The sequence below is a fragment of the Lepidochelys olivacea genome (assembly GCF_965140295.1).
Source record: "Lepidochelys olivacea isolate rLepOli2 genome assembly, chromosome: 26".
Classification (NCBI taxonomy): Eukaryota; Metazoa; Chordata; order Testudines; family Cheloniidae; genus Lepidochelys; species Lepidochelys olivacea.
Window position 1 is genome coordinate 13,179,658 of NC_140436.1, and position 27,686 is coordinate 13,207,343.

At 54.1% G+C, this 27,686-nt stretch overlaps 1 protein-coding gene across 4 annotated transcripts in view; it reads left to right on the forward strand.

Annotated features, from left to right (window-relative positions):
- Positions 1-27,686, forward strand: part of KCNIP3 (potassium voltage-gated channel interacting protein 3) — an 82,876-nt gene that overhangs the window by 36,645 nt on the left and 18,545 nt on the right. Inside the window, exon 1 of one of the 4 annotated variants that reach the window (XM_084615336.1) lies at positions 19,446-20,023. The exons of the other annotated variants lie outside the window; for them this stretch is intronic. Coding sequence (XP_084471462.1) covers positions 19,921-20,023 — 103 coding nt within the window. The 5' untranslated portion in view covers positions 19,446-19,920. Of the gene's footprint in view, positions 1-19,445; positions 20,024-27,686 lie in introns of those variants that run through there. 4 annotated transcript variants of the gene reach the window in all.

Below are 27,686 nucleotides of genomic sequence, written 5' to 3' on the forward strand. Positions count from 1 at the left end.
CAGTGACAGGTACCTTACAAATGTGACACTCATTCTGTTCGTTCACATTAGGGGCCCGTGCTGCTAATTATCCAAGGATGAAATCTGCCCCATGCGAATGAGTGACTGGCCTACCTATCTTGGGTACTTATATGGCTACAGACTTAAGTGAGACTTAACAGGGGCACGAGCGCTGGCCGTCAAGCCAGGGGCGAATTTCACCCCAAAGCGAGTATTTGCAGCATAAAAACGGCTCCAAAGCAGGCTCGTTTGAGACCTGGGCTCTGCTCCCATCGCCATGAATGGTGAAAGTCCCAGAGGAAGGCAGGACAGAATAGAGGTTGCGGAGTCGGATATTTGGGGTTCTTTTTTCTTTTCTTTTTTAATCCTTCGCTCCTGGAATCAGGAGATGGCGTGAGCATCTCGGCTTTCATTTTCAGAAAAGCGTCTGGTCTGCGGAGAAAAGATTGCACATGTATCGAGACTGCGCCGGCAAAGCTCAGACACCAGCAGGCACATGGAAAGAGCCCGATATTTACTATTTTTTAAAACTCATGATTTTTTAAAATCCCGATGGTGTGGGGCCAGCCTCGCTATTTTTGGATGGCTGGGGTTGGCAGCACTGAGAATGCCAGAGTTTTGCCTACATTGCAGCCTTCACCGTTGCTACTGCCTGCCTACAAGCATCTCCAGTGGCTGCAGAGGGGAGCAGGATCGGCCTGTGCTTACCCGGGTGCCACCAGGAACACTTTCTGGCCCATGCAAGGGGGATCCCTTCTACGCAGCCTCTCTGATTCCAGCCCATGCACCTCAGCTGATAGGATTGGGGCCAAAGCCCAACAACCCTTACCCTGCAAGGTGAGCTAATACCAATAACATTGGCTGTATTTTCCCATCAGTTATGTACTAATACATGTGTGCCTACCTTAAGCTTCTCTAGGCTGCATTTCTGTTGCCACATGGAATGTCATGGACCCCATCTCCAAACCCACAGGCCCCTACTACTGGAGTGCAGGAGAATCGCCATTTGCAGTCCGGGGTGTAGGATACACAGTTGAGCAGTTCTGATCCCATCCATTGGAGGGCAGCAGTGCCCAGTCTGGTTAATATTATTGATATCACTAACATGATTCTTCATAGCCAAATTTTAACTCTGCCTCAGGCTATTTTTAGCATCCCACTGTAACCTGTGCCGGGAGGCGAGGGGCTGGGTAGATGTTGTCATTCCGTCTCACGGCATCTCACTGTGTGCGGTGCACCATTGCTATACGTCTCCCTTTATAGCAACCCAGATCATTGCTGAGATGTCACCGTAACCACAAGTGCAACGTGGTTTCTGATCTCACCGCGCTAGCCCAAGGTGCCTCTGTTGCATTCTATTGTATTGTGTGTCTTCTGTATTGAACAAGAGTGGGCAAACTGTTTCCTATTAACGTGAATGGCTAAACAGCTCGATAGGCACGTCTGGGAATGGTTGCAGCCAGCAAATCGCTTTTAAATCTCCACACCAGCCGGGAAAACTTCCTTATTAAAGATAATCCTGCTTCCTATGCGACGGCATGCTCCTGTCTGTCTTAAGTACCTCTCTGCTATACTGAGTGCCTCACAATCTATTTCCCAATGCCCTTATGAGGCAGGGCTTTATCCCTCATTGTACAGATGAGGAACTGAGGCGCAGAGAAACTAAGTGACATGCCCAAGGTCCCACACAAAGTCTGATCTGGGTCTCTCCCATCCTAGCCCAGTCCCCTAGTCTAGAGGATATAAGGCAAGGAGTCACCAACTGCAGCGGCCTTGGCTGGCTGTACGTACAGTACCACACGCCGTCTGTGACCCCCCATTCCGCTAGGTGCTGTACATGCGTAGTCAGAAACAGTCACTTCCCCACAGAACTTGCTCCCTGCCTCTCTCTCATTGGCATAGGTTGTATTTTCTTCATTTTACAGATGCATAAACAGGGACTTGCTCAAGGTGGGACTGGAAGACAGATCTCCAGACCCCTGGGCTAGTAGCCCAGCCGCTAGACTGGCTTCAGGGACCCCTTAATGTTCATTAGAATCATAGAATATCAGGGTTGGAAGGGACCTCAGGAGATCATCTAGTCCAACCCCCTGCTCAAAACAGGACCAATCCCCAATTTTTGGCCCTAAATGGCCCCCTCAAGGATTGAACTCACAACCCTGGGTTTAGCAGGCCAATGCTCAAACCGCTGAACTATCCCTCCCTCACATGTCTGAATCCATCCACCCAGCTTCTGTTCAGCGTTCACCAGCTCCTCCCAGGCAGCCCCCAGTGGCTTTCAGAGCCCCAGCAAAATCCTGCCAGTAGCAGCTCCTCCATGAAACACTCTGTGCTTTCCAAGCCCCACACCGAGAGGAGAAGCCATCGGGCGGAAATAATCCCCCCTCGGCTCGGTCGGGTAACAGACTGTGTTTTCTAGCCTATCGGCTGCAGTCAAAGATTCTCCGCTCCTGAGGCTTTCTCAGCTGGGATTCCTGGCTGGAGGCTCTGGAGCTGGAGCTGCCAACTGTCTAGCTGACTGTCTCAGCAGGAAGAGCAACTCGTGCCTCGTGCATGGAGGTTCCCGCAGGATGTTTGCACTGTTGGTGCTGGCACTGGGCGGTGAAAACGTCTGTCGAACGACATATGCACGATGGCTCGATCCTACTCCCATTTGAGCCAGTGGCCGAGCATGATCAGACCTTTCTTTTGTAGCTTATCTCTAGGGCCCTACCAAACGCACGGCCGCATCATGGACTGTGAACTCTGGTCTCCCCCCGGTGAAATCTGCTCTTTTGTGTGCTTTTACCCTATACTATACAGATTTCACGGGGAGACCAGCATTCCTCCAATTGGGGGTCCTGACCCAAAAGGGAGTTGCGGGGGGGGGGGTCACAAGGTTATTTTAGGGGGGTCGCGGTATTGCCACCCTTACTTCCCTGCTGTCTTCAGAGCTGGGCAGCTGGAGAGCAGCGACTGCTGACTGAGGACCAGTAAAGGGGGCAATACCGTACCAGGCAGTCCTGACTTCTGCCCTTCTGCTGGCGGTCGCGCCGCCTTCAGGGCTGGGCTCCTGGCCAGCAGCCACCGCTCCCCGGCTGCCCGGCTCTGAAAGCAGCGCGACAGCCAGCAGGAGTGGAGAAGTCAGGCTAGCAGTATTGCAACCACCCCCCATAACCTTGGGACCCCCCCACAACTCCTTTTTGAGTCAGGACCCCTACAATTACAACACTGCGAAATTTCAGATTTAAATAGCTGAAATCATGAAATGTACGATTTTTAAAATCCTACTGTGACGGGTTCGGTCACAGAGACCATCACCTGACATGCTGGAATTACCTCTGAGCCCGTTTTCCCTGCCACCTTGGGACTCCAGAACCCAGCCTTGTAGAGCCAGACACACCAGCCTGCTGCAACACAGACCCAGGGTCTGAACCAAGCCCCCAAAGCTGCAGACTTAACTGAAAACCACTCAGTAGGTCACCTATCTCCAACACCCAGACACCTGGTTCCCAATGGGATCCAAACTCCAAATATATCCGTTTTACTCTGTATAAAGTTTCTACAAGATAAACTCATAACTTGTCTGCCCTCTATAACACTGATAGAGAGATACGCACAGCTGTTTGCCCCCCCGGTATTAATCACTTACTCAACCCATTGCTTCATGGCCAGGGAGGGACCAGGGGCAGTGCAGTGGGTATCAGATGGGCTGGAAGTGGGGCCAGGAGCCGGGGAACTAGGGCCTGCATCCCAGTGTGGTAGGTAATCAGCTGCATGGGGATCTTTCTCTGACCCGATGCAGCGAGGGGTGGGGGCTGTTAGGTCCGATACGACGTCGCCTGGCTCCCTATGCACTTGTATGGAGCAGCAGAGGCCTGGGAGCCGCTCTGCATTCTTTGATCCCTGGCTGTTCCGGGGACCGGATCTACCCCCTGGTGATCGCATGGGGGCTGCTGGAGGAGAGCGAGCCTGGTTTCCTAGTTAATGTGCAATCACGTGCTGTGACTTCAGGGGAATCTTGCCTGCCCGGGTCCCAGCGCGCAGAAGAGCCGGGCTAGGGAACCAGCACAGACCTTGCAAGCGCCAAGTTCACCTGTGGGCCGCAGAGAACGGGCAGCTGTGGCTGTGTGGGCGAATGGGAAGGCTGAGGGAGCTGTCACACCTAGTCACACGGTGACTGGGCAGGTCCGCGGCACTATGGGTTCCACAGTAGCCTCCAGATGGGAGTCGGTCCAGTTCAGCAAGCAGGTGCGATCCCTCGGGGCTCCCCTCGCACAGAGGGAGGGGTGGGGACCGACCCTGCTCTCTTCAGTACCAAAGCTGCTGGCCTCTACCGTATTTAGGTTGGACATTAGGAAAAGGTTCCTAACTGTCAGGGTGGTTCAGCACTGGAATAAATTGCCCAGGGAGGTTGTGGAATCTCCATCATTGGAGGCTTTTAAGAGCAGGTCAAGCAAACACCTGCCAGGGATAGTCTGGCTCATACTTAGTCCTGCCATAGTACAGAGGGCTGGGCTAGATGACCTCTCGAGGTCCCTTCCAGTCCTACATCTCTCTGACCCTATGTGAGGTCACTTAGCAGCTTGTGGTTAGTCTTTATATAGGGAAACATGGTCACACGTACAAAGCCAGGCTGTTACTGGTACTCCACAGGGATTTGGGCTCAGCCGATCTGAGGTGCATCTTAAGTGGTATCTTGAATCCTGCCTTGTCAGCTATATCCAGTGTGAACCCAAATAGGTTCAATGACTGTTCAGATTTTGCATGCAGCTAGGAAAGATGATCTTGTGGCTAAGGTGCTTGAGTTGAACTCACTTTTCCTGAGAAATGTTCCTGGCTCTGCTGCAGTCTCCCTTTATGAGTTGGGGCACATCACTGACCCTGTGCCTCAGTTTCCCCATCTGTAAAATGGGGGATAAAAATCCTTCCTTGCTCTGGTCGGGTCTGTTTAGAGCCCAAGCTCCCGGGGCCACGGCTGGTCTCTTGCTTTGTGTTTGTACAGCACCTAGCACAATGGGGCTGTGATCTCACTGAGACTAATAGTAACAGCAGTAGGGCCGCAGATGACGCATGATGACATTCAGCTTTGAGAGCCCCGCCCCCCCCCTGCATTTCCGAGGCCCAATTTGGCCCGTGTTACCCATCGACCGCCTGTGTTAAGTACAGGATTGGCTGGGACCCAGGGACACAGCTAAACACACAACAATAAAACCAAGTAAATATTTGCAGCCATTAGAATGGGGCAGGGAGCTGATTGATTACCTTCGATCCCGCTCCCTTTCCCCCCCAGTGGAACAATACTTGCTTACTCATACTTTATTAAAAACAACCTCTTTCCTTTTTGCTCTTTAATAATTCACGGCGCTAATTGTCTAGAAACGCAAACTTCAAAATGCCAACTCAGTGAGTTCATCTCCACACGCCCCTCCGCCCCCCCACCCCACCCCCAGTTCCCCACTGCTCTCCATCCATCACATTCTCTGCGCTCTCCTCTTTTTGGTCTCACTTTCTTCCCTCTTTTTCTCTCGCCCCTTTCATTTCTCCTCCTCCCTGCCTTCAATGAGAGAGGCAAAGGGGAACGAAGCCTACCAGGCTGCATTAGCCGCCCCGTCGCTGATTATGATTAGCCCCGGATCCACGTCAGGCCCTGCCTGCAAAGGACTGTTAGAGCAGAAATAAACATCGCTCGGGTTTCGCTTAAACACGCAACTCGCTAACGAAAGCCGCAGCTAATTGAGTTAAAAGGCTTTCTCAAAGAGTAGCACCGGGATCCGCTGCTGATGAAATCCAAGCTGCGGTAATTAGTGTGGGGGGCGGGGGGGGGATCAAATACAACTTTTTTTTTTTTATGGCCTGGTGCAATTTGACAGCCAGCTGCTCCTTTCCCTTCTAAAATGTCATTTGCCTCTTTTGGTTTCAGGTGACACCAGGAGAACAAAGTGGGTTAAAAGAGGACTGGCCCTTTAACCGGGGAGGCGGGGTTTGCAAGTAGCTCCACCCCTTTAGGAGGAGCCTGCGAGGGGAGGAGAGAGAAGACCCAGGTGTCTTTCCCTTTCAGGCCCTTTACCATGAGAGGGTTTGGAGGGGGAGACTCTCCCCACGCCCCGCTGGAAATCTGTCCTTCATGGTTCCTCCCCTGAGCTCCAAGGCTCCTCCCAAGTGGGTGGAGCGACAGGACCCAGCTGCTTTATTAAAGGGCCCATCCTCATGGTCCTCCCCCCGCCCCCGTGCTCCTGGTCGGCTGCTCATTGCTGTCGAAAGCGCCACACGGCTTGCGCTCCACCAATGTCTTTCAGGGGCCCTCCCCGCCTCCGTGGGCGCGGGGGGGCTCTCCACCTGCTCGCTTGGCGCTTTCATAGAATCATAGACGATCAGGGCGGGAAGAGAGCTCAGGAGGTCATCTAAGTCTAACCCCCTGCTCAAAGCAGGACCGATCCCCCAATTTTGGCCCCAGATCCCTAAATGGTCCCCTCAAGGATTGAACTCACCACCCTGGGTTTAGAATCATAGAATCATAGAATCATAGAATATCAGGGTTGGAAGGGACCCCAGAAGGTCATCTAGTCCAACCCCCTGCTCAAAGCAGGACCAATTCCCAGTTAAATCATCCCAGCCAGGGCTTTGTCAAGCCTGTCCTTAAAAACCTCTAAGGAAGGAGATTCTACCACCTCCCTAGGTAACGCATTCCAGTGTTTCACCACCCTCTTAGTGAAAAAGTTTTTCCTAATATCCAAACTAAACCTCCCCCACTGCAACTTGAGACCATTACTCCTGGTTCTGTCATCTGCTACCATTGAGAACAGTCTAGAGCCATCCTCTTTGGAACCCCCTTTCAGGTAGTTGAAAGCAGCTATCAAATCCCCCCTCATTCTTCTCTTCTGCAGGCTAAACAATCCCAGCTCCCTCAGCCTCTCCTCATAACTCATGTGTTCCAGTCCCCTAATCATTTTTGTTGCCCTTCGCTGGACTCTCTCTAATTTATCCACATCCTTCTTGAAGTGTGGGGCCCAAAACTGGACACAGTACTCCAGATGAGGCCTCACCAATGTCGAATAGAGGGGAACGATCACGTCCCTCGATCTGCTCGCTATGCCCCTACTTATACATCCCAAAATGCCATTGGCCTTCTTGGCAACAAGGGCACACTGCTGACTCATATCCAGCTTCTCGTCCACTGTCACCCCTAGGTCCTTTTCTGCAGAACTGCTGCCTAGCCATTCGGTCCCTAGTCTGTAGCTGTGCATTGGGTTCTTCCGTCCTAAGTGCAGGACCCTGCACTTATCCTTATTGAACTTCATCAGATTCCTTTTGGCCCAATCTTCCAATTGGTCTAGGTCCTTCTGTATCCTATCCCTCCCCTCCAGCGTATCTACCACTCCTCCCAGTTTAGTATCATCCGCAAATTTGCTGAGAGTGCAATCCACACCATCCTCCAGATCATTTATGAAGATATTGAATAAAACCGGCCCCAGGACCGACCCTTGGGGCACTCCACTTGATACCGGCTGCCAACTAGACATGGAGCCATTGATCACTACCCGTTGAGCCCGACAATTTAGCCAGCTTTCTACCCACCTTATAGTGCATTCATCCAGCCCATACTTCCTTAACTTGGTGACAAGAATACTATGGGAGACCGTGTCAAAAGCTTTGCTAAAGTCAAGAAACAATACATCCACTGCTTTCCCTTCATCCACAGAACCAGTAATCTCATCATAAAAGGCGATTAGATTAGTCAGGCATGACCTTCCCTTGGTGAATCCATGCTGGCTGTTCCTGATCACTTTCCTCTCATGCAAGTGCTTCAGGATTGATTCTTTGAGGACCTGCTCCATGATTTTTCCAGGGACTGAGGTGAGGCTGACTGGCCTGTAGTTCCCAGGATCTTCCTTCTTCCCTTTTTTAAAGATTGGCACTACATTAGCCTTTTTCCAGTCATCCGGGACTTCCCCGGTTCGCCACGAGTTTTCAAAGATAATGGCCAGTGGCTCTGCAATCACAGCTGCCAATTCCTTCAGCACTCTCGGATGCAACTCGTCCGGCCCCATGGACTTGTGCACGTCCAGCTTTTCTAAATAGTCCCTAACCGCCTCTATCTCCACAGAGGGCTGGCCATCTCTTCCGGGGATTAGCAGGCCATTAGCATTAGCAGGCCAATGCTCAAACCGCTGAGCTATCTGTCCCCCCTGCCCCCCGCTTTTATTCCTGGTGTCACAAAGACAGGGGAGCCAGCCCGTTAAGAGGGAGCCCCGTAGACTGTGTCCTGGCAGGGGCAGGCGTGTTCCCACCACGCGCTCCCTTCGGTAGCCTGACGAGGAAATGGATAGCAGGCAGAAAGAAGGAACGTGGGTCAGAGTCGGGGTCCACAGTGGCGGATTTAGAGTTAGTGGGGCCCTGTGCGCAGCTTCATTGTCGGGGGGGGGGTCCCCAGGGGACCTAGCCAAGAAAAAGAACATTCTCTCTTATCTCCCCCCCCCCCCGTTTTTAATTCTTTTTTTCTTCATCTTCCTCCTATATTATAACTAATGGGAAGTAAATGAAAACAAAGTGAGGTACCTTGATTGGGGCAGGGGTTGGGGTGTGGGAGAGGGTAAAGGGTGCAGGGTCCGGGAGGAAGTTTGGGTGCTGGGTGCAGGCTCTGGGCTGGGGCAGGACGTTGGGGTTGGGGTTGGGGTGTGGGAGGGGGTAAGGGGTGCGGGCTCTGGGAGGAAGTTTGGGTGCTGGGTGCAGGCTCTGGGCTGGGGCAGGAGGTTGGGGTTGGGGTGTGGGAGGGGGTAAGGGGTGCGGGCTCTGGGAGGAAGTTTGGGTGCTGGGTGAAGGCTCTGGGCTGGGGCAGGAGGTTGGGGTGCAGGAGGGGGGCAAAGGGGCTGCGCTTACCTCGGGTGGCACAGCTCCCAAAGCGACCAGCACCCGCCCCCGGTAGCAGCTCCTAGGCGGGGTGGGTCAGGGGGGTCTCTGCACATCACTGCCTGCAGGTGCCGCCCCCGCAGCTCCCATTGGCCACAGTTCCCTGCCAATGGGAGCTGTGGAGTTGGCACCCCCCCCCCGCAGGGGCCGCTGGGACATGCCAGTTGCTTCCGGGAGCGGCGTGGCGTGAGGGAGGCAGCCTGGGCAGGGAGCTGCCTTAGCCCTGCGGCTCTGCTGCTGGCATGTCTCTGCGCTCCCCTTGGAGGAGGGGGGCAGCAGGTCTGGGTGCACTGCCCAGGGCAGGGGCCACCGCATGGTTTGTTTCATGGTAAATCCTCTCTTGGGGGTGCAGTCCAGTGCCCCGTCTCCAATGGTGAAGAAACCTTATAATGGGATATCAGTGGAATAACTTGCACATAGGGAAGTTGCTTCTTGCACCCACCGATCAAGAGTTGACTTCTCTTTATTTGTCTCCTGGCAGTGCCTAGAGGCCAGGGACGCATTGTGCTGAGTGCCGGAGAGTCCTACCACAACCTCGGGGCTTATGTCCTGATGCACCAGAGTTTATACCCTTTCCCTGCATTGGGTAGCTCATTAGCATATAGACGTGTCTAATCCTTTGTATTGAAGTATCTGACCTCCTTTGTCAAGCACTTTGCCATCTGCAAGCACTACGAATGAGCTGGATAGTCTCGTTCTTTGATTCTTGCTAAGCTCTTAGCCGGTGTGAACTCTTGTGGAGGTGAGTTCCGCAGGTTAACCGTGCAACGGTGTGAAATAGCCGCTGCTTTTCTCAATATTAAAATTGAGGCCTTTTGATATCCTTCTGCCATTCTTGTATTATGAGAGAGGAAAAAGAGGTGTGCCCTTGGCCTGCTGGGCGGAGCACTCAACAGGTGCTTGGGATATTTGGGTTTTATTCCCAACTCTGCCACTGGCTTGCTGGGTGACCTTAGGCAAGTCACTTCCCCTCTCCGTGCCTCAGTTTCCCCATCTGTAAAAGCGCTTTCCTCCTTTGTAAAGTGCTTTGAGATCTACAGCTGAAAAGTTCTATATCAGAATATTATCCCAATCATTATTTTATAGACCTCTACCGTATCCTCTCTTATGAGACTCCTCCCTACTAAATAGACTGGGTCTTTTCAGTCTCTCTTTGGTGGAGATTATTTCCAGGTCCCTTATAATTGTTGTCCCCCATCTCTAAGCCTCCTCTGTTGTGCCCTGTTTAAGATAGGGTGATCCCTACTGACCCTGGTTGATTTATACATGGGCAGCCTTCTATTGTCCCTACCTTTTCTTAGGCCGCCTAAAACTTTGTTTGCTTCTATTCTCTGCCTCTGCTGCTACGGAGCTCTTCACTAAGCTGTCCACAATGAAGCCCAAGGCTCTTTCCTGAGTGCTCACCATTAATTTAGAGCCTATCACTCCGAATGAGTAAAAATATCTACAGTAGCAGGGCCTGAAGGTTAGGAGAAGCATCCGCAAATGGCTCTTATGCTAATCACTTTGGGAAATCATCCCTAAAAAAAGCCCACGGGTTTGGAAGCCGGCTCCCATTCTGTGCAGGGAACCAAAGGATTAAACCCCTTCTTCGCCGCCCAGATTCAGGGCTGTTGGGAGGAGCCACTTTGGTGCTGGCATGGATTAGATAGAGCAGCCTTGGGGTGGCTCTAATTTATAGCTGCTTTTGGGGCCCAGAATCTCAGCAGCATCACGTGCTAAGGACACGCCCTCTCAAGGCTGCTGGGCCAGAGACTGGGGGAGAAGCGGCAGAGGACTGATTATGGCACTTTACTCTGCTTTTACCCCGGGCGATTGTCCCTGGCTAGTTGTAGTGCCGTACAGCCGCTGTAAGTTCCTGGAGCAGCATATATGGGCTGGGGACTGGGGTTGAGGGCAGCGGGGAATCTCTCTCCTGCCACACTTTTGCCTAGCTCTGGCCTGCCTGCCCTGTTCCCCAAGCACCCGGAGCTGCAGTGACCTTTCTCTGGCCAAGGAAGACGTGACGGGGGGCCCTATGAACGCTTCCAGCTTAGCCCCTCTGTAGAGCGATGTCCTCTCAGCTCCGCCGGCTGCAGCCCACCCAGCCTCTGCGATAGCCCAGGGAGCCAGAGTCCAGCCCCTGCAGCACACGCCTGGCTGTCCTGCAGGGCAGAATTCAGAGTGCTCCGAGGATGATGCAGACTGCACTGTGATGTGCCTTTGCACACGCTGCTTCTGCCCTACGCTCCCTTCCTCGGAGGATCTCAAAGCGCGTTGCAAACAGGAATTCCCAAAGTCTCACAGCCCTGTATGTGCGGCGTGACAGTCCCATCTGCAGGGGGAAGCCCCCGCGGCCTTATCCACTCAGGGCATCCGCCCGTATCTGCCAGGCCTACGTCGTCACCCCCACTTTGCAGAGGAAACTGATCACACGTTCAGGGCTGGATGAACCTTTTGTGAGCCCGGTGCCAAACGTATTTGTGGGCCCCCATGGGAGAAATGGCGCGTGGCGTGGGGAGGTCAGTCCCCAGAGCTAGGGGCCAGCCAGAGGCAATGGGGCACGGCAGGGGAAGCCCCGCTCCGCCCAGCCCAGTGCGAGGGCACTATTTACGAACTGGTTGTTGCCAGATGCACAGTGGCCGGCCTGTCCCTGTGCCACCAGCATGCCCCTTCCCTTCTGGCCCACCAGCATGCCCACGCCACGCCACACAGCCCCCCCCAACACCTCATCACTCCCTATGCCCAGAGCCCCCTTGGACCCACTATGGCCAGTGCCTCCCCCAGATCCCCCTCACACAAATGCACAGCGCCGTGCACAACACCACCCCTGCCCACAGCCCCACCACAACTGCCCAGCACCCCCCACAGAACCCCCACTCCCTTGTGCCCCAACACACACAGATCCTCCCCGCCCCTTCACAGCCCAGCACCCCCCAGACCTCCCACAGACCCACTCTCCCCGGCCCTGCCTCCAGGCCGCACTCACCAGCCCTGCTGGGAGGCGACTGTGTCTGCCGGGATGAGCCGGCAGCGCAGCCAGGGCTGGTCCCGGGGCCGGGAATCGCCCCTCGGGAGTGGCGTGATTAGCCAGGCCAGAGCCTGCCCCGGCCGGGCTCCCTCAAGACACCTTGCCTGGAGGGGCCCAGCCAAGCCCCCCACACTGCCTCCCCGCCCGGCTGAGATTGGCCAGGCTTCTGCCCCAGTCCCAGGTGGCTCAGCTCCGGGGAGACAGGCGGGCCCCACAGATGGTGGGAAGCAGAGACTGCCTGGAGCTGGGGTGCACTGGGGTCCGGCTGGGGGGCAGAGAGGAGCAGGGGGTGGGGCCGGGGTGGGAGAGGAGCCCTCGGCCAACCAGCGGGCAGGCCAAGAGGAGCAAGCAGTGGGCGGGGGGAGCCAGCGGGGTTTCAGGACACAGTGCAAGTGGTGCAGGCCGGGGCCCCTTCCGAGCACGGGCCCGGCTCCATGGAGCCACTGTAAACCCGGCACTGCACACGCTGACTCAGTGGTATCTCCTCTCTTAGCTTTCCCTAGACTGTCTCCAAGGTCCGACAAGTTCTGCAGCGTGTCCTATTCCCCTGCTGCACTCGGCTGTAACCCGGGTTCGTTTCAGGGAACCGGGGGTGCCAGGAAGGGGTTGTGCCCACGGCTCATTGTGTGTCATGTGTCAACCCCCTCTGTGCCGAAGCCACTGAGGACAAGAGCCTGCTACCGTGATTAGCTCGGGGAGTCAGTTCCTGTTCAGCTGGTGTTCTTCGTTCTGTGGGTCCTGGGCTGGATCCCCAGCAGTGGCCAAGTTGCTAGTCATTGCACCTGGCTGGAGCCGCAATGCCAGGATCCCTAAGGGCTGTTAGAGGAGAGGGGAAGAGAATTTCCTGCGGAGCTCTCGCAGAGGTACGGGGGGCTGGGGTCCCCTGTTTGGGGAAGGGATCCAGAGAAGTCTGTTAGGTGAGGAGGAAGGTGAATGGGAGAAGGGCAGGTGCGGAGGGAGAGAATGAGAAAATTTTTGGATACGGTTCAGCTAATCATTTGAGTCCTTCACGGCTCATCCAGACTGAACCGCCAAGCTTTTTAATGGCCTATCCATCAGAGCACATCCTTCCCCGCAGCCCTATCTCCAGCTTCTCACATGGCGATGAGCAGATGGACGCTTGATTGCCGGGGGCTCTTCAGTGTTAAAGCGGGGGGAGGGGAGGAGGGCTCCTGAGAATCCCCCCTTCACCTCGGAGATTCCCTCCGGCTTTTCCAGGCTGTGGCAGACTGAGTGAGCTGAGTCCGGGATCAGGCAAAATCCAGCATCTTGGCTTCTCTGAAGAGTGAAGGGGAGGGATTCCTTGGGGAATGGAGTTCTGGGTGGAGGAGTCTTAAGCGAGGCTGATGTAAGCAAATCTGGGACCTGCTGCAACGCTGTTCAGCTGGGGGTGGGGAGCAGTCCCAGCTGTAACATCCTTGCAAACCTCCCCTTATCCTCGCAGGTGGGAGGTCACGTGCATGATGCATCCAGGACTGGGGCTGAGAAAGGGCTCGAGCGGTGGTTCCATCCTGGACTCACCCCTCCCCTCGACCAGTGTGGAGAGGACCAGGTGCTAGAGAATCCAAGGGCTGGAGGAATAGTGGATGGAGGTTTTCCTTATTTAGCAGGGCCCCAGCCAGCGCAGCCATAAAGGGGGAGACAGGAGCGGTAGCTTATTAGCAGCCCAGGGCTCTGTCAGCCCCCATTCCACACCCACGTGCCTTTGGCGCGCACACAGGCTGAGCCAGACCTGGTCCTCCAACTCAACGCAAAAGCCAGGAGGTCAGTGTGGAGGGCTTTTATTACATTTGCTGACACCTTCCCCCTTGGTACTGGGAGTCGGAACGTAAAGGAAAAGGAGTCCAGGGTCTTGAGAACCCAGCATAGTGCCTAAAGTAGAAAGTGAATCATCTTTTCTATGTGCGTTACGGCAGTGGTTAGCGGTCGGGTCCCATTGTGCTAGGCGCTGAACACACAGTGATAGATGGTCTCTGCCTCAAGGAGGTTACGGTCTAAATAGATCAGATGGGGGAGGGGTGAAGAAGCACAGGGAGATGCAGTGACTTGCCCACAGGTCACCCCGCAGGCCAGAGGCCAAGTTGGGACTAGAACTAGATCTCCTGAGTCCCAGTCTAGTGCTCTATCTGCTGGATCACCTTGCGTTTTTCTGACTCCTTCTCCCAAGGTGCTTTGACAAAGCCCTGGCTGGGATGATTTAATTGGGGATTGGTCCTGCTTTGAGCAGGGGGTTGGACTAGATGACCTCCTGAGGTCCCTTCCAACCCTGATATTCTATGATTCTATGCAGTCTCTCTCTCGATAATACTGCTGAAATGCAGCCGCTTCTGGGCTGGAGGGCAGCAGCCAGGGAACGAGAGATGCAGCAGGCTAGGGGGATTTTGGCCAAGGCCACTGGAGTAAACCCCAACTCTTAGGAGAGGTATGGGGAGGTATTGAGCATCCACACACAGCCAGCAGGCACACAGGTTTCCTTGTGGTCTCCACTGAAAGCCCCACCCTGGCAGCTGGGGGCCATTTATCCCCCCAGGGAAGGAAGAAGAGGACACTGCCTGGCTTTGAACCTGTGATCCCAGAACCTGCTTCTCTGCTGGCGTTCCTTCTGTAGCAAGAGTGGGAGGTTTCCCATTGCCTAGCAGGTAGACAAGGCGAAGGGGGCTCAGGGCCAGATTCTCAACTGATGTGAATGGCCACTGAGGATCTGGCACTGGGCGTTTCTAACCTGAGCTTTAAGCCATAGGTGCGTCTACACTACAAAGAAAAGCCACCGAGGTGCAGAGCCCAGCTCAATGGACTCGGGTGGGAGGGCCAAAACGAGCAGTGTGGGGTTCCCACTCGGGCCGGAGCCTGGGCTCTGGGACCCTCTCCTGGCTACTTTTCAGAGCCCGAGCTCCAGCCGGAGGGACCACGGCTCCTTTTGGCCCCACAGCCTGAGTCACCTGCCCTGGGCTCTGAGCCGCGGATTTCTCTTTGCAGTGTAGATGCAGCCGGGGAAGTTTCCTGGGTCATGGGGCGCTCGGGATGGGGCGGGGAGCGTCCGGCAGGGAAGCTGCGAAGAGTTCCCGTGGGGTCTGTCCCGCCGGTTAGAGGGAGGGCCAGAGGCTGCGAGCGCAGCAGCAGGGGGCTTTGGCAGCAGCTTGTGGCGTGGGATAGCGTGGAGGAGTGAATGTGAGAGTCCGTCTCTCCACCGTGGCTTTTCCCCCTTCCCACGCTTCCTAACGAAACCGCCAAAGCACTCCCACCACGGGCTGGTCTAGCGGCCGAGCCCACAGAGCACCGGTTCCCACAGGGCCTAGGCGCTGGGCTCGTGCTCTCTGCCCCTGCCCTCCCCGTCTCTCTCGCTTCCCTCCCCAGGGCTTCTGGCCCTCGCGGTTCTTTATCCGCCTCCCCAGCCCCAAGCCAGAGCGCTCTCCCCACTCCTCCCAGCCACCTCTGGGGCTCAGCTTTCCCCCTGCCCACCCCCCGGCCCCTCTGTAAGGCTCTCGGCAGCTGCCTTTGGAAGGGATCCAGGGAGGATTATTTTGCAGGCGGCTTCATTCCAGCTACCCTCTGTATCCCAGACCCTGGCCCCCTTCCCCTTTCTGCAGACCTATGCCATGCCCCCCTCCCCCCACATCATTCTCCAGCTAATCCTGCTGGCCTCCTCCCACAGCCCCGGCTCTGCCTGCTGGAGAGGAGGGTACGTTGCCAGAGAGGAGGGTACGTTGCATCTAGGTTCTGCTGTTCTTCACCTGCATTTCCTCTGCAGTCACTGGCAGAGGGGAACTGAATGGCAAGGGAGGTGAGAGATCCCAAGGAAAGGGATCCTCCCCACCCCCAGCCCCATCTAGCTTGTGCACTGGGAGCGCCACTCCCCCCCTGCTTGAAGTCGGCGCTTGGCTGGTGGGCAATGGGGAGGAGCAGCCTCCCGGCATGAGCAAACATTCCCTCATTGCAAAGAGCATTGCTTGGCCTCAACCACACTGCTGCATCAGTCCTGGCTGCAGCATGCTTCTCGCTAAACCTATGTCCCTGAGGGGCTTTGGCACCCAAACGACCCATCCCCACACGGGAAGTCTTAAGTCTGATGGCCTTGCAGCCATGGGACAGCAATTACCACTGCCTCTCTGAGCAATATGCTTCCTGGTGCCCTAGCCCGGAGCTCATGGGTCTGGTTCTCTCTTACTCCCTTCCTGTGCTTGGGGCAGGGAAGTAGGAGATGGGGGATGGTGCCTTTAAGCCACCTTTGGTCTTCCCATGTTTCAAGGCTCTTCAGAGCCCTGCCTGGCCTCCAGCATAATTTAGAGCAGTCACAATGCTGCTCTAACTTGCATTCTGCTTCTCAGGGCCCTTCTGTTGGGGCATTCTGGCCACACTGGGGACTGGGAGCAGGGCAGGTGGGGAGCCCGTAACACCAGACAGGAAGCCCCCCTGCACAGCGGTGTTTCCAGAAAGCTACCTGCTGTCAGGCAAGCTTAGCATAAGTGAGAATCAGCCCTCTGCGCTCTCCTGTACGTTACTGGTTGCATCTCCCATGCTGTTCTGACAGCTGCAAACGAACCTCCCCCAATACCAGCCTCTGACAAAGTTTCTAAGTCAAGCTTTCGGTCTCAGCGGAAAAAGAACCCGAACCCCAAATTGGCAGGCAGTCACAGCAGGCAAGATTCTGGGGGGAGAGGCTCCAAGCCCCATCCATTAAACCAATTGGCTGCTGCAGCTGCTAATGCAGACTTGCTTGGAGACGATTGGAGGCTGGCGTTTTTATCCATTTAAACATCTTTAATATTTTACAATGAGAGAAACAGGGATCAATGTCTTGTTTATAGCGCCGCATTCATGGGGAATTGCTCCAGGCTTTTGTCCTTTGCAAGCGGATTTCCTGGGAGGAGGGATGTGTAGGAATGGGGTGAATACCCAGCCACGGAGTGGGTGTGTTGAGAGCTCAGCTGCTTTCTCACTGAAATAATAATAATTTGCACTTTGCAGCTCTCACGCTGCGGGACGGGAAAGGACTATTTAGCTTAGACGGGCGATGAATAAGGGATGACATGATAGACAAATATAAAATCATGAATGGTTTAGAGAAGGTCAGTCAGGCACTCTTATTTGCCTTCCCTCCTAACACAAGGACCTGACCAAATTAGAAGGCAAACACGTTGCGAGCTGTTAAAGGCTATTTCCCTGCCTCATGTGTAATTAACCTGTGGAACTCATGGCCAGTGGATGTCAGAGGGAAAGAGGTCAAAAAGGGGTTCGTTGTTTATGGCCTTGATTCAGCCTAGTTTTAAGCATGTGCGTGTCTTGTTGATTTCAATGCAACTTATTTGCTTACTTGAGTACTGGGGGGAATCGGGGCCTAAATTAATTTTTTAAAAACAGCTACATGCTAAAAATGCATGAAAGATATTAACCTGCTGGGGCTGGGGATAGGAAGAATCTGTCTTCTGTGCAAGAGTTATTGGATGGTTCTGTGTTACGGAGATTATACAGATTCTTCTGAAACATCTGGGGGGAGTGTACAGGATTAGATGGACCTCGTGTCTGATCGGGTCACTTCTTCCTAGTGTCCCATCTTATAAAGTGCACGTGTGAGTAATCTATAGATCTGTGCAGAGTGACTGAAATGCAGCCACCTCTTGCATGCAACCCTGTAGGAATGGGAGGCCTGGGGCAATGATACCCTGGGACAAACACTTTTGCTAGATCATTTGTGTCCCATGTGGAGTCATAATCTCGCTAATTTCCCGCTGGAGTCAGTGCGTGGGGTTATAAGTGCCGAGAGGTTCATAAATCCTCAGCCCGATCGTCTGTATAGATGGGTACGCAGCGTGTCACAGAAGTTCTGTGCCTTTCCACACACAGGTGAACGTCTCGCTATGCAAACAGATCTAGATACTTAGTGACCTGGGTGCATGTGTCACAAGGAGGAGAACGTCCTGCAGTGCCTAGAACTGAGCTGAGGGTGTTGCCACCTCCCCAATATGCAAGGAGGCCCAGAGACATGGGGTGCCCTCCCTTGTGCTCCTGCAGCCTCACTTCCTGCGGCGGGACGGAGCGGGGCCAAGTTTGAGGGCTCAAAACTCACCAGTTAGGCCCCTCTCCCACAAATCAGGAGATTGGCTTCCCTTGCAAAAACCATGGTGGGTTTCCGTTCTGCCTGCACAGACTCACTGGAGTTACTGCACACGAGTGGGGACAGAATCTGGCCCACTGCAATGCCAGCTGTAAAGCGGGTGCGTGCTTTAGGGGTCGCTGACCTGGCTCTCTTACCGTAGTTCCCGTCAACACATCAGCTAGAATGGATTGTCTCTTACCTGTGGATTCCTGGAGTAGCAGCATCCCAGGGCCCCTCACATGCCACCCAGCACCCTGCTAACGCCCCTGGGGACCCTACTCGCTACCTCTTGCTATGCTGCCATTCCACTTGTGATCTGTTGCACTGTCTGGCCTTGTCTCCTGCAGCACGTGTGAACACGCGTGGCACACGGCCATGGGTGCATGCAGCATTCATGCTCTTTGCATGTTTTATACAGGGCCACAGGCCAGCTGATTTATCTGGGGCCCCACATCCGCTTATGAATATCTGCGTGTGAAACACTGAGCATGTCCCTGGGTCCGTCTCCTGTACAGACCCACTGCGCTCTGTTGTGTGACATTAGGGGCATTTTATCTCCTGGGCTTGTGGAATAATGGGGTGTGGCCTGGCAGAAGTAGAGTCCTGCAGCCTTAAAATCCAGGCTGCCCTGCAGAGAGAGAGCAAGTGGTTTGTCTGTCTCACAGGAGCTCGCAGTTGGTGAATAACATTCCCCTGAAAGGTAGAAACTCCACTGCAGGGCATGGGAGATTTTCAGAGGTCAAGGGCCAGATCCTCAGCTGGTGCAAAGGGGCAGAACTCCAGTGGAGTCAGTGAAACCCCTCCCCCCCCCCCCAGTTTATACCCAGGGAGAGTGCGGCCCCCCCCATGATTGTATTGCAATGGGAAGGAATCTTCTGGGATGCTTCCTGCATCCCCAGAGTTTAGCTGTGCTGTGCGCACTCGATCGCCTTTCATTCAACTGCTGGTACCCGCCTCGGTTCTGCTCTTCCTTCCTCCAGCGCCGCTCCCTTGGCCCCAGGGGAGTTGCTTCTGATTGACCCCAGGTCGGTGAGCTCAGGGTGTCGGCACTGCAGAGTCACCTTTCCACCCGGGCTTCCCGAGCCGCTCTCACGTGCCGCGGCTTCCACACAAAACACACCAACTAAACGGCTCGTCTGCAACCGCCGGCACCGTTCGTCGCTCGGAGACGCAGCTGGGGCCCAGCGCGTCTCTCGTCTGGATCAATGCCGCCCCGCAACGAGAGACACCCAGCCAGCCTCCTCCCCCTTTCCGAGGTCTCAGGGTGTGAGTGTGCTGGGGGGTGGGGGAGGGAAGGGGGGGGGAGTGTGTGGAATTTTATAGCCACCCTGCAGCCAATGGCATTGCGGAGAGGCGAGATGGAGGCGCCGGGCGGATGCTCCATCCGTCAGTGCATCATCACCGGGCACGGGGGAGCCCCTCAGAACCTCCAGCTGACCCTGCCGTGCGAGCCAGCCTCCCGGACTGACGGAGCGCTGAGTTGATCAGAGACACACCGGAGCAACGGGAGTTTGCAGCAGCCAAGCGAGATGGGCCCCGGGCAGGAGCCAGTCGTGCCGGGATTCTGCTGCTAGGAAAGTTTGCCCAGCCAAGTTCGGAAAGTTTGATTTCTTTCTTCCTCCACGCTCGAGGCTTTACCAAGGCGTCAACTGCACCACTCCCCTGCCAGCTCCCATCTCCCCTCTTCCCATCCCCGCGGGGAAAGCCAAAGGAGATTACTCATCCGTCTGTCTCCAGCGAGGACTTGGAGATGTGAGGCTGCCGAGGGGCTGGTGGTGGTGGGGAACCACGGGCTCTTTCCTGCTGCACGGCTGCTCCCTGGCCCCTCAGTTCTGGTTCTGGGCGCTGGCAGAGCTGAGCTGGCCCCGAGGGGCGTGAGTCGCATGCCCCTGGTGCTGCGCCGCCCGTCGTGGGACGCTGGCCGGCCATGGGCATCCAGGGGATGGAACTCTGTGCCATGGCCGTGGTCATTATGCTTTTCATCGCCGTCCTCAAACAATTCGGGATCCTGGAGCCCATGTCCATGGAAGGTAACTACTGATGGTACATTTCCCTGCAGCCTGGATCCACCCCCATCCCGACCCCGGTACCTGGGTCAGTCCAGCTTCCCTTTCCCCCTACTCCTGGAGCCAAGCACCCCGTTCCCCTCCTCTGACCCCTTCTAACTCCCGTGCCCTGGGGGTACAGCACTGTCCAGCAACCGACTCCTTCCTAGTGCTGTTCCCCCAGGCGGTGGAGGGGGACGGGGTACAGGATTAGAACAGCCTTTGCCCCAGGGTCTGGGCCATGTTTTTTCAGGGGAAACCACCTGTCTTTTCCCCAAGCGTCTCCCTGTTCTGTGGCCTCTCCAGGCCAGGCTGGCGGGAGGGAAGGTTTTTCACTACAACTGAGAGGGCTGAGGTCCCTAGGTCCAGTGGGACTTCAGGGCAATGTGTGTAGGGGGCTGATAAGGGGAAATTCTACCCTGAGCTGCCCCCTGGCCCCACTAGGAGTCTGTGCGTTTGCCCTGCCGGGGCCGAGCTTCCTTTTCTCCCTGGCTGGCAATGCAGAGCGAGTCTCCTGCAAAGGAGCCCTGCCCCTCGGGTGTGAATTTCCTGCTGACTGAGCTGACCAGGCTCTGAAGGCACATTCAGGGCCCCCTTCGCCCTTGCCCACCCGAAGGAAAGGCCCCAATCTGGAAATGAAGGGGGAAGAGCTGCTACTCTCCACACAGGCGTGAATGCCCCCACCCCCGGTGCACAAATGCTCCTCTCACTGGTGCCCAGTGAGAGCCGCTCCCCGGGGTCAGCGGGGCCAGGAGTTCAACACATCCATACCCTCTCTGACTCCTCCTGCATGCCCCAGGCAGGCAAACTTCCAGGGAAGTCTTATCAAAACCCCAGCATATTTTGGGATGCACAGGGCCAAATTCCCCCTGGGTGCAAGTCCCTCAGGATCACACCTGGGATGAGTGGGAACTTGTTCCTTACCCCAGGAGGAGATGTCACGGACACATGGCATGGCCACCATCTTGGCCGGGGATTGAACCAGGGACTTCCAGAGCGAAAAGCAGGAGTTTGAGCTAAAGAGCAAGGCTCCTTAACTGAGACTATAACAGGCTCATATCCTCTGTGAGTTGGGCATGAGGGGAGGGGAGCCTGTAATGCTCACTCACCAGTGGGTTGCACGTGCGCGTGACTTGTGAATGCTGGTGCACTAGTGACAGGGGAAGCATTCCTCGTGGAGGGTGTCTTGCTGCTTGGCTGGGAGTCCCCACTTCCAAACCCGATCTCCGCCCCCCCCCGCCAACCCCAGGACGATCCTCTCTGTATTTCCACGTCCGCCCCCTCCGCTGCAAAGTGCAGAGCCAGGCGTCTCAGTAACCACACAGCCATCTCGGCGTCACGTGGCCCCAATGAAATATTAACCAAGGAGTGAAACCTGCTTGTTTGACTCTTAAATCAAGAAACTGGATCCGTCCCCTCAAGGGCACTTCGTCTGCAGCTCCGGCTCTTCCCCCGCCGTCTTCCCTTTGCACCATTTCCATGGCACAAGCCCAGCCTGGGTGGGGAGGAGGAAGAGGAAAGCAGATGCTCACTAACCCCCAAGCTTCTTCGAAAAATACAGCGCCTCGCCCGCCCCCCCCAACCCTCCTCGCCGCACCGGCAGCAGGCAGGACCCTGAGTGCGAGCAGCCCCCTGCTGAGCTGGCAGTTCCCTGAGTCGTTTGTGCCGCTGTAACTTTGACCAATTGTCATGTCCCAGCCATGCTCTGACCTTGCTATAGGGGAATCTCGTGCGGTGGCCCCGGCTCTTTGATTACAGTGATAAGTAGGCTGTAGATCTCGACCTGTACCCGCCAAATAGAACTCCCAGGGGCCGGTGGAACTGGGGGGAGCCCCACTGACTTCTGACCCATCCATATGGTGGGAAGAAGAGCGAGAGGGTGCTGGAGCAGTGAGTGGCAGCGGTGTTCCCCTCTCCTGCCCGTAGCAGGCATTCTCCCCCAGGTCCCGGTGGCGGGGCATTGGTGGAGCAGGGTCAGAGGAAGCCCAGGGAGGGGTGAGCGTGGACATGGAATTTCAGGCTCTCTCTGGAGCGGGATAGTTCCCATTGAAAGAGAATGTGACGTAGGCCCCTGACTCAGCTCTGAGCCCGTCGTGGGACTCTGTTACTGGAGATTGTAGCGTGGCATTATTTATTAATTGCATGCTTAATATTTGCGCTGTTCAGAGGCAGAAAGACCAATCCGCTCAGCTGGGAAACATTAGCTCCCCCCAGAATCTGAGCAGAGGGAATGCAGGTTGCATTAGGTCATTGACTCCCGCATTGAGACTGCTGCTACGTGTGTGTGGCCTTGATTCTGTCCGGGGAGGCTGAATTTGCACAACCATGGCTGTGGCTGATGGGAGACAGGGAGAGTAAATGGGAGAGGTTCAGGTGGGAAGGGACCATTCCATTGGACCGCGCTAACCAAAGACATAGCGGATGGAAATTGATCCCGGGCGCAATTCCGTGGCAGGCAGTTACCGCAGAGCTGAATTTGGCTCTGAAGGTGTGTGTGTTACCATGCTGCAAAATACCACAGTGCCTTCTGCTGTTAAGGGATATGTCGGAACATCTTGTAGCTGTTCATCCCAGCAGAGTGGTTTGCTGTCCAGTCAGTGCTAAGTATGATGTTTCAAAGGGAACAAGCCCTTCACTGCCTTTCCCCTACAGTATGAGTCACCTGGCACTAAACAGTATTGCGAGCTGTGACGTGTTTGTCACGTTGGCTGGGGACAGTGTTTTAGAGACATAGGATCAGATCCATGGCCCATCCTGTCTGTGACAGTGGCCAGAACCAGACGCCTCATACAATGGAAGGAGAAACCCTGTGGTAAGCTGTGATGATCACCGTGAAGGTTTCCTCCAAATCCTTAAATGTCAGTGATTGGCTTGAAGGTGTTAGGTCCCCTCCAAAACTCCATCCGCACTAACTACTCAAATGGTGGCTATGCTTGTTATTCATATAAATGGCTGGCCCCTCTTTGATACTAAATTCTTGGCCTCAACAATAATCCTGTGGCAATGAGTTCCACAGTCTGCTCTGTCTCTGGAGTTGAAATGTGTGTCCTTTTAAAACTGCCTGGAATCCAAACTCCCATTTGCTCCTGTGAACCTGAGCGAGGAGCTCTGGGTTTGTCCCATTGCAAATCGAGTTTTATTCGTGGTAGCCGTGACAGTGATGGAGACAGAAGTAGGACTGAGCTGTGAAATTTTGACCCAGAATTCAACTTCCTCAAAGTCTGGGGTGATTTGGATCTGAGCTTTTGATGTGTACCGGGTCTCTGAGAATGTGACAGGCCCGAAGTACTGAAGCCCCTGATTCAGCAATATACTCAAGGATGTACTTAAGCTCCACTGAAGCCAATGATCTATGTGTTTACTTGAATCAGGGACTTTATGAATTAATCCTCACTGCACTCTGGGAGGTGGGAAAATATCATATCATTAGCCCCCTGGTACGGAGGTGAAGTGAGCTGGGCAAGGTCTGACCATCGAACAGACCCCAAATCTGCTAGGCCCATAGGAACTGCTCTATTAGATCCATCTAATCCAGTCCAGTTTTTCGGCAAGAAACCTTGCAGTGAATTAATTTGTCCCCTAGGACTGTCTCCTGCTGATCCCTAATTTGTTAGAGATTGGCTTAAATCCTGAAGCATGAGGGTTTATAGCCCATTCAGAACATCTGGTGACAGTGAGTTCCACAGTCTAATCATGTGCTGTGAGGAAAAAAAATATTTCCTTGTATTGGTTTTGAATTGCACAAGAGTACTGGTTTTGGAAGGTTCTGCATGAGGTGTCTGTGATTACCCATAAGAGTCCATATTCTAGTAGCTGATACAGTCTGATGCATGTTACATCAGTACAGAACGGTTAGAAATAGAAGAAAGCAGGACAGAGTATTATCAGGGTTGATTGGGCTCGACTGGAGGAGCAAGCAATGTGCGGACAGAACAGTCCCCCAGACCCACTGCTGTCACCTAGTGCCCCACTGATAGTAACGTTAGAAAGGCCTCTCTGGATGGATGGATCGCTGTTGTGAGAACCACTGGGACCAGCCAGAGAGGAGAGGAGTGTGCGAAAGCGGGTGACAGCTCTGGTTTGCACGCAGTTATGTTTGAGCGGAAGGAGTTTGTGGTCATGGTACAGGTTGGTGGATGGACAGGAGCAGATACAGAGGCGATGGTAAGAGACCCAGTGAGTTGTTTGCTCTGCCAGTGGGTGCCCCAAAGACCCTGCCTCCCAGGGGGAAAGGAACATGCTCTGGTAGAGAAGCTGAGCGATGCAGCAATGGAACAGATCATTGGCCCAGCTGACCCAGTACCCTGCTTCTGGCTGCGGCCACCATCGGCCGTTTTCCTAAAGCAGTCAGTGTGATCGTGGGGACACCTGACATCAGCCAGGACCCCCCCAGGGGTAGGTCATGCTCCAGGCCAGTGTGTAAAGCTGGCTCTGGAGACAGGAGGCTCTGCCTCCAACCATACAGCTATAGGGCAGCAGCAGACAGGAGATGCGCCGGTGACGTGCGAGGAATGGTGGCACTGCTCCCTGGGAATGTCCCTCTGACTCCGTGACTCGGCAGCCATGACAGTAGGGCTCCATCCCTTAGCGCTCAAGTTCAGTGGAGGTAATGCTAGCATCATCGGGTGTGCTTGCCCTGCAGCACCCCCTGCTGAATTAGAGTGGGCCGGCACATGCTTCCTGCCTCGATTTCTTTTCTCAGGAAGCCAATAAGAGCTCCACTTCAGATCCTCTCGGTGTTTGACTCGATAAGACCCTTTCAGCTTTTAAATAGCCAGACGGTGGGGCGGACTGACCATTAGGCAGTATTGCCTTTATGGGGTAAGCTTACCCCATCGCACAACTATCATCTGAGCTACCACTGGGAATTGAACTAAGGACCTCTGGAGCTGAAAAACGTGAGCTTCCCCTTGTGCTAAAGGAGTAACTCCCCTAGCTGTTCCCTGTTCTAGAGTCACATGCTGAGGGGATCAGGCACAAAGGGGGATGTGGAATGCACTGAACTGTGGGCTACTGTGGCAAACCCTGAGTTTTTATTACATGGGACATTTGCCTGAATACAGAATAATTAGCTCTGTAGGGGCCACATAATTAACGACGCCTCTAACTTCCCAGGCACCAGCCAATTGTGGGCGGAGCTAACTGCGCGTGCCGCTCATGGGATTTTGACCTTTTAGCTACCCGATTGCATCCACGGATCAGGTAATTGGGAATCAAAATCCCCCCATCTGTGCCTGCGCTTAAAGGGAACGGCTGGTCCTATTATTATGTATAGGTTATTTGGTTTACATAAATGCCTAGAAGTTCTGGCCAAGATCAGGGCCCACTGTCCCAGACACTGCACAGACACATAGTAAGAGACAGTTCCTGCCCCATACAGTTTTTACAGTCTAAAGGCTTCATCCAAAGCATGTTGAAGTCTAGCTTTGGATCAGGCCGTAAACGGACGAGACAAAGGGTGAGAGAAAGAACAGACTGTTATCCCCATTTTCCCAAAGGGGAAAAAGGTCCAGAGGAATTAAATGATTTGCCCAAGGTCACAAGGAGAGCCTGTGGTATAGCTAGAAACTGACCCCAGATCTCCTGAGTCCCAGTCCACTGCATGAACTGCAAAACCACCCTCTGTATCAATACTGATTAAAGTGTAATTCAGAGTGATTCTGCTGTGGGTCTGTCCTGCTGGGAGTAGCTGGGATGCTCCGTTTTTATGGCGATCATTTTGGAGCATACTGAATGCACGGGGCCAGATCCTTAGCTGGTGTAAATCAGTGTAGCTCCACTGAAATACCCTCAGGTTTCAGGAAAGAAGAAGGGGGCATGATCTCCATCGAGGCTGCATAGCCGCAGCTCTCATTGACTTCAGTTACCATTGCGGGTACTCAGCACTTCTGCTGACTGGCCGTGCAGACTCCCTCTGGGAGAAGCATGGTGTTCTTTCTGGCTCATGCCTCAACACCGGCAGTAAAAGTCCTGTAAATGGGATTAAATTAACAATCCTGTTGACGATGCATCAGGCTCTGGTGCACTGTCCTGTAACCGGGTTAGCTCTGCAGGGCTAACAGGAATCAAGAGAAGCACAGGCTTAGTTTGTCGTCATTACAGGCAGCAGATGTGTCCTGCGCTCTCATTCATAACTGTGAACCCTGGTGTTAATAACTCCAGAGTTTGGCCCAGCTAGTAGGTTGACTGAGTAAGGAGGAGCCATTCTTATACGGGTACTTTTCTGACCATTGCACTAAAGGTTTGTTGTGGTCACTAGAGCTGAGCGAATAACAGATCTTTTGGTTCGCTGGCCGTTTGGGGGAAAAAAATCGAAAAAAGTCAATCGTTTGGGGTTCAACTGGAAACCTTTTTTCCCCTAAATTTTTGGCACCTCGAAAAGTCAGAAAAAAATTGATTTCAAGTGAAGTGACACGTTTCGTTTTGACAAAATTGCAACGTTTTATTTTGAGTGCGACGGTTTGACGGGGATTTGGAGTGGGTTTGTGAATAAAACGGAAGGAAGCTTGGAACCGAAAATAGAAACGTTTCATTTCGAAAATGTTGGAATTAAACATTTTGATTTTTGTCAGATTTTTGGGGGTGGGGACAGAGAGACGAGATGTCCCATTTTTAAAGGGACAGTCCCATTTTGGGGGACTTTTTCTTGTATAGGCGCCTATTATCCCTGTCCCGTTTTTTCACAGTTGCTATCTGGTCACCCTAGGTGGGGAGAGGTTTTGAGGAAAACAATTTGGCGTAACTGACGCATATGCATGAAATGTTTCAGTGTCTCTGAATCTGCATTTTTGCCACACTCACAAAAAGCTTCAGCCACTTGGTTCGAATCACTCTTAGCTGCAAAGGACATTCTGGGTTTAGGGGCTTGTTCCTCCGCTGGTGTAAATCAATGTAGCAGCCCTTGTAATAGGATTCACACAGTGGATTTCACTCAGTATGACTGACTCCAAATTATTTAGTGTACTGTGCAATTAACATGGTGTCTGGCATCTCAGGAGATGAGTCACTTGGGACAGCATCATCTCCAGGGAATCCCCAAGCTGATTTCCAAGGTTCTCCTGGAGCACCCCAGGCCTGAGTTGCATGCAGAAGCAAATCTCGGCCAGTAGTCACCCTGAAACCTTTGTTTGGTTAATGCACGCTTGCAAACAGGCAATGCTTTCAGAACCGGGCTGACAGGCAGCCTTGGCTGACCCCTCCTCAGGAGATGCAATGAACGTGGATCGAGGAGGTGCAGTACCTCCAGCTATTCAACCTAACTCGAACCTTTCCCCTGAGTTTGCAACCGAGCGGGCGTCTGCGCAGATTCTTGTCTCTGATGCAGCCGCTTGTGCTCATTAACCGAATGACCTCTTGATTTGTTCCTGCCCCCTGCTCCGGCACACACCAATGAAAGCGACTGGCGGATTAACTAGTACATTTAGGGAGAGCTCCTCATCTGGAGTACATTGGCATTGACCTCACTGGAAGTTTGCCAGTTTATACCAGCTGAAAATCTGGACCTTTCAGGCAAAGAGCTCGGGAGTTGTTGTGCGTTACTGTGACAGTCCAGAGCCCATGCACCTTCACCTGTGGTGTGTTAATACTAATTAATAATAACTTAGCAGCTTTCATCCACAGCCCTCAAAATCCTGGCTGTTCTCCTGGC